This window comes from Cynocephalus volans, chromosome 1 (genome assembly GCF_027409185.1).
Source record: "Cynocephalus volans isolate mCynVol1 chromosome 1, mCynVol1.pri, whole genome shotgun sequence".
Lineage (NCBI taxonomy): Eukaryota > Metazoa > Chordata > Mammalia > Dermoptera > Cynocephalidae > Cynocephalus > Cynocephalus volans.
Genome location: NC_084460.1, coordinates 242310806 through 242324031, shown reverse-complemented (window position 1 = coordinate 242324031; position 13226 = coordinate 242310806). Strand labels below are relative to the sequence as shown.

Sequence of the window (13226 nt, the reverse complement as noted above, 5' to 3'; positions counted from 1 at the left end):
CCTCCTCCTCCACCTCTCTGTGGTGTTTCTCTGCAGCTCTCCGTAGGTTAGCTGTGCTGCCTGGCAGAATGCTCATCTGTTAGCTGAATAGACTTCATCGACAGACATAGATACCAACATAGGTTTTCTTTTTTTCCCGTGAACCCCAAAATGCCATCCAAAGAGTCTTGGTCGGGGAGGAAAACTAATAGAGCTGCAGTTCACAAATCAAAACAAGAGGGCCGTCAGCAAGGTTTATTGATAGCAGCCTTGGGTATGAAACTGGGCTCTCCAAAGTCGTCTGTGACAATCTGGCAACCTCTGAAACTCTTTGCTTATTCGCAGTTAACATCACTTGTTAGAAGAGCAACTCTGAAAGAAAATGAGCAAATTCCAAAATATGAGAAGGTTCACAATTTCAAGGTAAGAATATTTGTTTTTAACCTTTTCTTATAAGAAATGCACATGACTTGAAACATATAGTATTAAAGGAATATCTTCTGATATCTTTTTAAAACTAGGATGACATGACTAAAATGTTCTTGCTGTTTAAGGAATGAGATGTTTTGGGCCTGATTTTATTTTAAGGAATAGCTGACTAAAGGTAATAGAAACGCAACCCCATTTTCTCTAAGGCTGTTTAATCAATGTGCATTCACTAGTAAAATTCTTAGCTGATATTAGAAAGGCCTCATTTAGTAATGATTTTGGCATTATTTTTATTTGTGATACAAATATGTCTAAATACATTTGTTAGATATTTCATGAAAAAAATTAGATCTCATCTCTCTTCATTTCTGGTAAAAAGCTTTGGATATAAGAGACATGTGCTGGTGCTTTGGGATTAAGCAGATGGTCTGCATTTCCCAGAGTTTCTGTCTTTTCTCCTTCGTTAATGAATTGGCCACGATGAAAGGAGGATATCTACCATGGGACTGTTGATGCTGCTGACATTAGCAGCTTCTCTTCACTTTGAGTATTTGCTTTCACTCTGTGTGTGTGTGTGTGTGTGTGTGTGTGTGTGTGTGTGTGTGTGTGTGTGTGTGTGTGTGTGTGTGTGTGTGTGTGTGTGTGTGTGTGTGTGTGTGTGTGTAGCTTTTAATTATTGATTATTGTTTTAATGTGTTTTATCTACCGTACTTGAATCTTTTTTTATCAAAATAGTGTGCATTGATTCAAGCTGTATGCAGATCTTGCCTGTATTTATAGCATGATATAACGCCTTGAAGTTCTGTCCTTTGCAACCTAATTCAGAGACTATACAATATGAGGTTGTGCATAAGGAGACATAGTTACATTTAATAGGTAGATGCACTGGCATTTCTATAGCAACTTCCAAATAGTTAGACAACTTTATGATATAGTTCTTGAGGCATAAATACTTTTAGTTTAGACAAAGTATCATTAGCTTTGATATTAGAAAGGGAATATTTGGTTTCAGAAAGTGATAAGGCTAGAAACTCTGATATTCCATTTATTATCAATTTTGTCAACATTTATTCAGCACATAGAATGCACCAGGCTCTGTACTAGGTTATTTCTTTCCAAATTTTCAATTTATCCTGTTTTTAACACTGGCATTTATTTTACTGAAATGTTAAATACCAGGCACCCCGATATATTCTGCATTTTCTGTAGCAAAGAACAGATATTTATGATCTTCAAATCATTTTGTAAGAAAGGATAAATTACTTAATTTTAAAAAGTTTCTGAAATATACAAGCTATGTGAAATTGCTAATATTTCAAGGTAAATTTTTTCTTCTTCTTTAAACATATTATTAAGGACCCTACTTTTCAACCAATATCTTTGATTTAAAATGAAATTGAGACAATTCAGTAGAATCATTACCTGATAGAAAACAGAAATCATATGTGCATCCAATCTTAGCCACTTCTTCCATTTATGAACCTAAACAATGCATGCAAGTTACTAAACCTCAGTTTCTTCTTGCATACTATGCAACCTGGTCTTACAGAATTTTTATCAGGAAAATGACTGCAAATAAATCCTTTTGCAAATATAAAGTTATATACATGTGAGGTCACAAAAATAGACATTTAGTTTCCTAAGCAAGAAATTATATACACACTATTTAGAAATTGCTGAGATTTTAAAATGTATCTGCAAAGATGTACCCTGATTTGTTCAGCAGAAACAAATTGGTCTGTTAATGCCATTTTAGGGCTAAGTTAAGTTCATTGTACATGCTCTTTATCAAAAGATTAAAAGCAAATAGTAGGTTTGTTCAAAGATTTGCATGAACAAGCATATTCTCTTTTTTTCTTCACTGTATCTTCCAGTTATTTCTTAATTTTAATTTAACACATGGCTTTAATAAACAAATTCAGCCAGTAAGTGCTGACTATGGGGCCAGTTGTGGCTCTTACCTTGGTACCCAAACTGCTTTAAAGATACTTGTTTTTTAAAAAGCACATAAAAAGTAGAAGACTTCTGTCTCTGGAGCTAAGAAATTAAAACCAGCTTGGGGTTGCTCTTAAAAAAATTATTTATGCTGAGGAAAGAGCTCATGTTAGACAGTGAGTTGCATTATATTTGTTAGAGTTGCTAATGAGGTCATAAGTCTCAGATTTGATTCTTCCCATTGAAATTACTCTTTGTTATTTAAAAAATGTTTGTGAGTTTGCATTATAAAAAGAGAGAAAAGAAAAGAGGAAAAGTTATATTTGACTTCTGAGAACATCTGAAAAAGAATTCGAACAGTGCAAGAGATGTTCTCCCCCACACAAATGCTCATATAGAAGGTCACTGCTTGTGATATGTAAGTATGTATAGTTCAGAGATTTGTTATGGAAAAAACCCCGAGCATTTCCATGATTATAATCATTCACGTGGCCTTGCCACTGACTCTTTTCCATGATGGTAAAAGTGTCTTCACTACAAGCCCACTCACCAGAGCCTCATTTCAATATGCTTTTCTTTTTGCTTCTCGAACTACCTTGTTATGTAATCCTGCTCTGTAGTGTTGAACAGCTGTCAAGTCTTAATGCAAGGTGGGGGAAGCCAAGAATGCCTTATATCTTTGGTGAAAGGCCTCACCAAGGTGAATGCCAGACAAATTAACTGGACCTATTTCCACACTCCAGATAGGTATATGTTTTTGAGTTTTTGTTTTGTTTTTTTAGTAGGAAAAAATAGGAAGCCTTCCCATTTTGCTGTGTTATGTAACACAGTTTCTTTTTTTCTTTTCTGTTGTTACTTATAAGGATTTGATAGAGAATCTATCACAAGGATAGTTATATCTCTTAAGGAGGTTATTGTTTTAGAAATTAATGTCCTAAATCCTTTAAAAACAATTACCCTGTAAGTTGTCAACATAGAGTGAAAATAATTTTAACTGTTCTCTGGATCAACCTCTTATTTTAAAAACTGCCCCATCACACAGCGCTTGCACACACACACGCACGCACGCACACACACACACACAGAGTGAGAGGGGGAGAGAGAGAACAAAACAAAACAAAAAAACCTGACATTCAAAGTAAAACACAGGTACACTAGCAGTGATTGCATCCTACATTCTGAGGCTCTCTGCATAGAATGAAAATAAGACCCAGCCTTTGCCCTCAGGAGTTTGCTTGTTTGTACCACCTTGGGCAGATTGCTTAATCTCTCTAAACTTCTGTTTTCACATCAGAAAAATTGAGTTCCTGGTACATGTAGGTACATGGTAGCCACTATTTTTGTTATTGAAAATTACTCTAAGTGGGTATTTTTTCTGAATCTATACCAAGAAATTTACTTATACATAAGCGTTCATCTGCATCCTGTTTTTCTTGCCCAGTTGCAGAGGTCATGATGTGACTGATGGCCTTAGCATGATTGTGGGGCTGAAGAAAGCACTTGCTTCTTTCCTAGCTCCTGGCAGAGTTAGATGTTATGTAAGAATAGTTGCATTGTTCATACACCACAGAATACAGTGAAATCCTTTATATTTTACTCCCTCCAAGTTAAACTATTAAATGTTTTATTTGGTTTGTTGCTTAATTCAGGTAGCTCTATAAAATAAATCAAGATTAGATATCATATAATAATAATAAGCCTGGCTACTTAAGCAAATTGGATAATTAAAAGAACACAACATTAAGAGTTATTGTGAGTAGATACTTTAAAATATGAGTTTAGTTCTTTTTTGAAGTAGTGAGTGGTTAATTTTAGTTTCAATTATTTGCATTCTACATGTAAATAAAAGAGGTAAGATAGTTTATTAATAGATTTAATGTTACCAAGATAATATGCAAGCAATGAATCCTGAAATGTGAATCAGTACTGTAATTAAAATAACACTATAATATGAATCTTATAATATTTAATAAAATTACTGATTCAGGACCTACTGGGATAAAGAAATAATAGTGAACCCAACAATCCTGGGCAACAGACAAGAGGTTCTGCTGTTTGATAAACTGAAGGGTAGCCGTGTCCAGCACTCCTGCTGAAAGTGGTTTTTCCTCCCAAGAACACAGGCAAATCCAGGCTCTCTGGTCTTTCATTTGATTTATGTTTGAGATAAATACAAAATGAGTCAACAGGCAAAAATATTTTTTATGTGATCTGTGAAGTTAAACTATATGATCGGTAAGTTCTCTTACAGCTTTAAAATTCTCTGAATTGTATTGAAACACATTAGGTTTATTATAATTCCATTGTTTATTATTAAAATTTTAGTAGAGTCCATGTAAGGACAAAATTTTAATATACTGATTTAAAAAGGAACTAAAACTACATATGAAAGAATTTTTTTAAACCTGGTTATATTAACAGCAGTGAAATGTCATATTCAAGGACTGTGTCTACCGCCTCCCTTATGTTATCCCTGCCAACCTTCACAATACTGCCTTCCCTCCCTTCTTTCCTTCTTCTCTTCTTCCTTCCCCTTTCTCCATGTCTAGTAAAGTGCTTGTAACTAGTAGATGCTCAAGAAGCATTTGTTGAATGACTCAATAAATGAGTCAACAGTATGACAGGGAAACTTGTGTTGTTGTTTTGAAACTACTTGTCATGGTAGCAGGAAATTTCAACAGAAGACTAGACTCTTCTGTTGATCCTAAGATCTGTATTATTACAATTGTTAAAATCAGATTTAAGTGAGTTTTAAAAATGAGTTAAAACCCAAGATATCATCATGTTGGTGTCTGATATTTGACTAGATATTCTGTATGCACATTTGAAATGCTCAGAAATTTGAATATTGTTTTGAATTAATAGTGATGGATTTTGGATGTGGCTGGTGCCGTTGTGCACACAATAAGCACCAGGGCGAAATAGTCTTCCACTCCAGCACCAAGCCCCTCCCCACTTCCCTTTACAAGAAGCCTCCTGACTTAGAAACAACTTTCTCACTTCTGCATTGGCGCAGTTCTCTACCCAGTTACATCAACCTAATGGTCCCTCCCCCCCATACATTTCACGCCCGAAAGCTAATATAAACTCTCGCAAACACATTGTTGCGGCTGTCCCCCATTTTCAGGGCAGCCCTGGGCTGTCCTACCTATTGAGCACAGCCTGGCAGATTTCTTTCTTTAATAAAGTTTGAACAGTACCTGGCATCTTGGGTCACTTTCTTTCAAATAGTAATATAAAAGAAGGTATATGCAATATGACAAAATGGAAAAGGCAGTCTGGAATGTCTCATTAAGCTTCTGCAATAATGTCACTCATCATTGCTTTTCCTATGGATGTGAACATGGAGTGACCAATATAAACATTTTAAAGGAATAAACAATGTTTTTCTCCAAGCAAGAGATTAAATGAAATTTAATATATCTATTTCTGTTACTCTCTTTCTGTCTCTCTGTGTCTCTCTGTCTCTCTCGATCTCTGTCTCTCTCTCTGCCCCCTCTCTCCCTCTCCCTCCCCCACCACTCCCCAGTTCTGAATGTGGGCCACTTGCAAGACAAGACAAAAATGGCAAAGATCAGTGCATAGCGTGGGTTCTCTCTGCCTAGAGCAGTCAGACATGGAGAGGGCCGATGAAGAGAAACTAGGAGATTGGACAAGATCATCTGGAATGTCCCTGTAAGCATTGTGTTGATATAGTATTTAGATTTTGTGGAAGCCGAAAGTGACAAACAGACTCTCCTTTGCTTTTTTACTTCTGCCTCTGCTATTGGTACAGAGGACCACAGAGACTCATTATGTGCTGCTGTCCAGGCCTCTGCACTGCTGCTGGGCATTGTGGCCCTCTCAGCCTCACCCTGCCTATCCTTCTTGAGGTTTGTAATGCTGGTGAGGGAGCTACTTCTGACACCTCGAGTCCAAATCTACATCATTAAAGTTACCGGAAAGGTTACAGCCTGCCATTAATAATTCAAAAGGAAACATTTCACTGGGTTCTTATTGCTTTGCACATAGTTGCATACACGTCTCTGCAGCCATTTTATGGGGCTAGAGAATTTAAATTGCCATACTTAACCCAGGATAAACCCATGATGTATTATTCTCACAGATTGACCTTTTATTCTCAAGATGTTTCTTCAGAATCTGTCTTTATTCCCCAGGTTCCAAAATTTTGTTTCTTTTTGTTATACTGCCTTGTGAATACGAATGACCATTTGTAAAACTATATAACAATATGTTTTCAATTCCATTCCAAGTTTTCTAGTATGTTATTTAAAAAATGTTTTGAGTAGGGGAGACATGTCTTGGAAACACCCTGCTTTCCAGCCTCTTGGTCTGTAGTAGAGGTTCCTACCATGTCCATGTGGGCCCAGAAAAGATTGGCTTTTTTAATATACGTGTGATATGTTATTGGTAAAAATACTAACTAAGTATTTTGAAAGAAAAAAAATTCACATCTTGCCCACATTATTTCTCTAATCTAAACAAGACAATTTAGGCTTTCCTAGCATATGTATGTGCTTCATTTCCCCATTACTCATCTCTCAAATATTGATCAAGCAACTATTATGTGCATACCACTCTACTAGACATAGGGAGGGGATCCAGTAATATGTAACTTATGACATATACAAATTAACTGAAAAAAAAAAAGCAAATATCAATATAAAGAGAACAGTGAGAATATAATACTAGTCTTAGGCACAAATACTGGCAATTAAAATACTTTGAATTTAGTATGTCATATACGTATAATAATGCTATATTCCTCATGGTTCTATATTGCATATACAAATATAATATGCAAATATTTAGTTATCTAAAATGGCATCTCTGCCTGAAATAGTTTGACAACCAGAAATGAGTATGCAAAACATAATTTGAAATATTAGAGAGTAGTTTAAAATTTGGAGAAAGATTTTTACTTTTTGTGGTAAGAACTCAACATGAGATCTACCCTCTTAAATATTTAAGTGCACAACACGGTATTGTTAACTAAAGAAACAGTGTTGTACAGCAGATCCTTAGATCTTATTCATTTTGTAAAATTGAAAATTTATACGTGTTGAACGGCAACTCCTCATTTCTCCCTTCCCTAGCCCCTGGCATCCACTCTCTGTTTCTATCAATTTGGCTATTTTAGATACCTCATGTAAGTGGAATCATGCAGTATTTGTCCTTATGTGCCTGAATTATTTCACTTAATGTCTTGTCCTTCAGGCTTATCCATGTTGTCACATATGGTAGGATTTCCTTCTTTTTTAAGACTGAATAAATATTCCATGAATGTATATAACACACTCTTATTATCTGTCCATCTATTGATGGACATTAGATTGTTTCTATATCTTGGCTGTTATGAATAATGCTGCAGTGAACATGGGAGTGCAGATATCTCTTCTCAGATCCTGATTTCAATTCTTTTGGATATATACCCAGAAGTGGGAGTACTGGATCATATAGTAGTTCTATTTTTTATTTTTCAAGGAACCTCCATACTGTTTTCCATAGCAGTGTGCCATTTTATATTCCCACAAACAGTGTACAAGTATTCTAATTTCTCCACATCTTTGCCAATACTTACTATCTTTTGTGGGGTTTTCTTTTTGTTGTTGTTGTTTTTGTTTTTGATAATAGCCATTGTAACACTTGTGAAGTGATACCCCATTGTAGTTTTGATTTGCATTTCCCTGATGATTAGTGATGATGAACTTTTTTTTATATACCTGTTGCCTATTTGCATATTTTCTTTGGAGAAATGTTTATTCAAGTCCTTTTGTCCATTTTTATAGCGTTTTTTTGCTGGTTTTGATTTGATTTTGCTGTTGACTTGTAGGAGTTCCTTATGTATTTTGTATATTGACCCCTTATCAAATATATGGTTTGCAAGTATTTTCTTCCATTCTCTCTTTTGGTTGTGTTTTGTTTTGGGGGTTTTTTTTGTTTGTTTTTGCTGTGCAGAAGCTTTTTAGTTTGGTGTAGTCCCACTTGCTTTTGTCGCTTTAAAAATTGCGTAGAGATTTTCAAGTTTGTCTTTTTTATTAAGAGACTGTTAGTGAAACTAGCAGGTTTTTAATTTATTTTATGGAGTTAAAAAATAAGTAAAAAGGGCCGAGCCCGTGGTGCACTCGGGAGAGTGCAGTGCTGGGAGCGTGGCGACACTCCCGCCGCGGGTTCGGATCCTATATAAGAATGGCCGGTGCACTCACTGGCTGAGTGCCGGTCACGAAAACAACAAATAAATAAATAAATAAACAAACAAACAAATAAATAAATAAAAAACACTTGGAATAAAAGAGAAACTCAGGGCTGCCTTTGAAAACAAGATTTAGGATTGCCACTTCAGACGCCTTTGGGATCCTGGCTCTCTCTCTCTCACCAGACCAATCCTGATTCTTATTCCCAATATTCTAATTTGAGGCCCTCTGACACACAACTACGTCTAATGCAGTATTGATTATTTCCAGCATCTGTGTTCACCTGTTGACTTGACATTTTAGAAAACTTAGTGTCTCCAAAATTTATCCCAAAGTAGAGAACCAGCCTGGCATGAGACTTTTACACAATGACAAGTTAAAGATGTAAACCCAGAAGAACACACAATAAAATGGAGTTACCTCCTATAGTTAATAGCAATGTGCTATATTCTTGAAAATCTGTGAGAGTAGATTTTAAGTTGTTCTCACCACAAAAATAGGGTAAATATTTGAGGTTATATATATGTTAATTAGTTCAATTTAGCCATTCAACAATATATACATATTTCAAAACACCGTGTTGTGTACAATAAATATATATAAGCTTTGTCAAAAAATAAATTAATTTTTTAAAAAGGTCACCTCTTCTAGAATTCTGTTCTGTTAATACTTTATGTGTCCACACAAAAATCTAACAAACAAAGGCTGGTTTTACCCTATTTGGGACATGTTGGTTCTTTAAAGGCCACTTCTTGCAGTCTCTTGTATCATATATTCATTCTCTCCTTGTAGCTTTAACTGAGAATTGGGTCTTAATTCTATTTTGCTTATTTTGTAAGTTAGTAGGAGAAATACATACTAATGGACTTTGGATGTGTTGTCCCCTCCAAAACTCATGTGGAATTTTGATCCCCAATGTGGCAGTGTTAGAAAGTGATTGAGTCATGAGGGTGGATTCCTCATGAATGGATTAATGCTCTCCCTGGGGGGAGAGGGATAAATGAGTGAGTTCTCACTGTATTAGTTCCCACAGTAGCCTGTTGTTTAAAAGACCCTGGCACTTCTTCTCTCTCTCTTGCTTCCTCTCACCATGTAATCTGTTTGTACCCACCAGCTGTCTGCCACTTTTTTTTTTTTTTTTTTTTTGTCTGTCACTTTCTGCCATGAGTAGAAGCAGCTTGAGGCCCATGCCAGATGCAGCTGTCCCAGAATCATAAGCCAAATAAACCTCTCTTCTTTGTAAATCACCCAGTCTCAGGTATTTCTGTTACAGCAACACAAAACGGACTGAAACACATACATAATATTTCATACCTCTATTTTTCAAACTTTGTTTAATTGACAAATTATATTGTCATGCATCATCTTATTGTAACCCAGTATGTCAGCATTCCCTAGAGGACAAAGAGTCTTATTAGGAGTGAGGCCTACGTTGACTTTAATAAGCTTATCAAAGCATGTGCCCAAAGAATATACTCATCATAACATCTTACCTCAGTTATTGTCTATATATTGTCAAGTTCCCTGTATCTCAGCAAACTTATTGTCATCATTAGTCAGCATTCATCATTCTTTAGGTAATAGTAAGTGACACAAAAATATCATTGCTTTCATCAAGGAGCCCAAAGGGTACAGAGAAGAAAAAGAGGCATGCATATCCACCAAAAGAAGAGTAATATAGGTTTAAAAATATGTGAAGACAATACATGCGACATATTAGTTTTTCTTTTAAAATATTTTACCATAGAAGAACTTCTGATAGCTGAGAAGTCACCATAAATTATTTTTTCTGATAGACATTATACCAATAGATTTTTTTTTCCAGGTTTTCTAATCCCTGTTCTTAAATTATCTTAATATTATTCTGGTTGCAAAATAGGAAAGCTAGAAAAGGAAAGGGCAACAGCCCAACGGTATTACTCTTCTGAAGAACACTGCAACATCAACTGCTTATTTTCTATATTTTGATATTCTTTGGGGAGCAAAAATAGAACTGGTATGTTTTGTAAGGTGTTATCCAGACATAAAACGTAAAAATAAAAATAATATATTTCTTTTTAGGTCATGGCAGCCAGAAGCTTCTTGTCATATTAGGTGATACCTTCCAGTATGTTGTATTGGAGATGACATTTTGGCTATCAGTGTGAATGGATTTGCCCAAATTAGGCCTAAAATGTCATGCTCACTCTTCTCTTTTTTTAGAATTATTTTTATTTGGAGCTCCACCTCTTACATGTGACAGAGCCCTGATATCTGCTTGTGGCTCTACCTGGTACACATGCCCTTGTTATTAAAAAAATTCCGTCTCTAGCAAGTTTGCTAGTTTGCTTTGACAGTTGCTGTTACAGCTCATTGCTTCACAATGGTAAGGCATTACTTCAGTGTGCATGTTTTTAAAATTTATTTGGAACCCATGAATGATGCTTACTATTTGAAGGAACAGTTGGGAGACTCCATTGCAAGTGTGAGAAAGCCTGACCCACACTGGCTGAGGCAAAAAGGTCATTCATTGTGTCATGTAGTAAGAAAAGTCTAGCATTAATTTAAGGTATCCTTTGACTCAGGGGCTTAGAATGCTGTCTCCCAACTTTGTCTTAATTTTTAGGCTCCCTCTGGTGACAAGATGCCTGGCAGAGGCTTCAGCTCTGTATCCTTCCAGATTCTAGTCAGCTGCAAAGAGAGACTCTTTGAACAAAGGTTCTAGGCCTGGCAGTCATTTGCCCAGTTGTATTACATGTCTGTCTCTGCACCGGTAGTTCTAGTCAGGAGAGCAGAATGTGCTGATTGGCTTACATCTAGGTCGTATACTCTCTCCTGGAGCTGGGGAAGGGGTCAGCTCCACACAATTCATGTGGATTAAGGGCTGTTATCCAAAGATATGAAATTTATTATTATGTGGCTAAAAAATAAGGAATGCCCTCTACATTAAATGACAACTGAAAGCACCAACTGTAAAATCCTAGTGTACAACCTACTGAATACAACAATGTTGATGTAACTTTTTGGTGGATGAGATGTCCTCACAGAACATGGATGACAAGAGAATTCTAAAGCAGTTCAACCTGTGTAAAGGATGTTCGGAATTACTAAGTTAATATCAATTTACATATGTAGAAACTGAAGCCTAGAGAAGTTGCTGGTTCAAGCTCACTTGAAAGATCAGTTTTAGAACCAAGAATATAATTGAATTTCTACTTTCAGTCATGATGGAGGAACTAGATTTACCTTCCCATCTTAAACCAGAAGAAGTACACAAAACAACAGTCAGACATTGATAAGTAGGTAGTACAGGACTGTGATAACTGAAAGAACACAAGGTAATTTTTAAGATTGCTCCAGCAAACTGGAGGCAGTTTCCAGGCCACAGCACATGGAGGGGGAATCCAGGGAGAGTCTGGAGGTCTACCCAAATTGAGGACACAGAGGTTGGAGTATGGGGAGACAAAGCAGCTTAAATGTGTGGACAGAGTGCCTGAGGGTACAGAGCTTCACAAAGAAAGCTCTCTGAAGATCTGCAGAGGAGTCTGTTTGAGTCTTTGGCTGAGTACTTATCTGCACACATGTATTCAGGTTCTCCAGAAAAACAGAACCAATAGGATATGTATAAAATATATGAGAGGAGATTTATTAAAGGAGTAGGCTTACATGATTGTGAAGGCTGAGGAGTCCCATGGTAGGCTATCTACAAACTGAATGCCTGTAGCTTGGCTTAGTTCAAGTCCAGAAGCCTCAGAACCAAGTAAGTCAATGCTGTAATTCTCCAGAAGCCAATGATATGATTCTCAGTCCAAGGTCAAAGGCCTGAGAGCCAGAGGTGCTGTCACCTCTCCCCCTGGGTGATGGAGACGCAAAAAGGATTACTCAAAGCCCATTTCTTCTCAACAGTGAGAAGCCCTGAAGGGGTTAATTTCCACGAACCCTCAAGAGAGAGGCATTCCTTGGAAAATTAACATTGAACTGGAGTCTTCTCTCAGTATTTATTCTCCAAGGCAGAAAGTTACAGAAAAGGAACATAGATGGTTACAAAAAGAACAGTAAGATAACTCATGGCAACAGTCATTAGGTTTAGTTGCACCAAGGACATCTGCCCTAGAAGCCAGCAATTTTGCTGTGTTACAATTCTTTATCTACAACAGAGACTTTAGCCTGGGGAAAGTTTCCTGTCTTTTGCAAGCTTAACATTTCTATGTGTAATTTTAAAACGTTAGGCTATACCTGAAACTATAGGGCTTTGGAAGCTAGGCCCTGTGAAATACATTTGCTTTATTAATGTTAGTACACTCCACAGGTGCCACTGGTATAAATCCTGGAGCCCAAAGGCTGAAAAGTCTCAAGTTTGTATGTCCATGGACAGGAGAGAAGAGTGTATCCCAGTTCCAGTGAAAAGAGAGAGAGAGATTCACATTTCTTCCATTTTATTCTCTCTAGATCCTCAGAGGATTGGATGGTGCCTGCCCATGTTGAGGGTGGATCCTTCTCACCTAGTCCACTCAGGCCCATATGCTAATCTCTTCTGGAAACACCCTCATAGACACACACAAAAAGATTATAAGGAATACCAAGTATCAATATATTCCTTAATCTAATCAAGTTGACACCTGAAATTAACCATCACAACATGCGTAAGAGAAACTATTGAGAAATCAGTAGGCAGAAAGCAATAGGCTCAACAATGGCTGAAACTCACTG

The 13226-nt window shown here is 36.6% G+C and overlaps 1 protein-coding gene across 1 annotated transcript in view; it reads left to right on the top strand.

Moving 5' to 3' along the window:
- CHN1 (chimerin 1) overlaps positions 1-13226 on the top strand; it is a 179700-nt gene that overhangs the window by 127306 nt on the left and 39168 nt on the right. The window contains exon 7 of the mRNA XM_063095144.1: positions 325-402. Coding sequence (XP_062951214.1) covers positions 325-402 — 78 coding nt within the window. The remainder of the gene's footprint in view (positions 1-324; positions 403-13226) is intronic.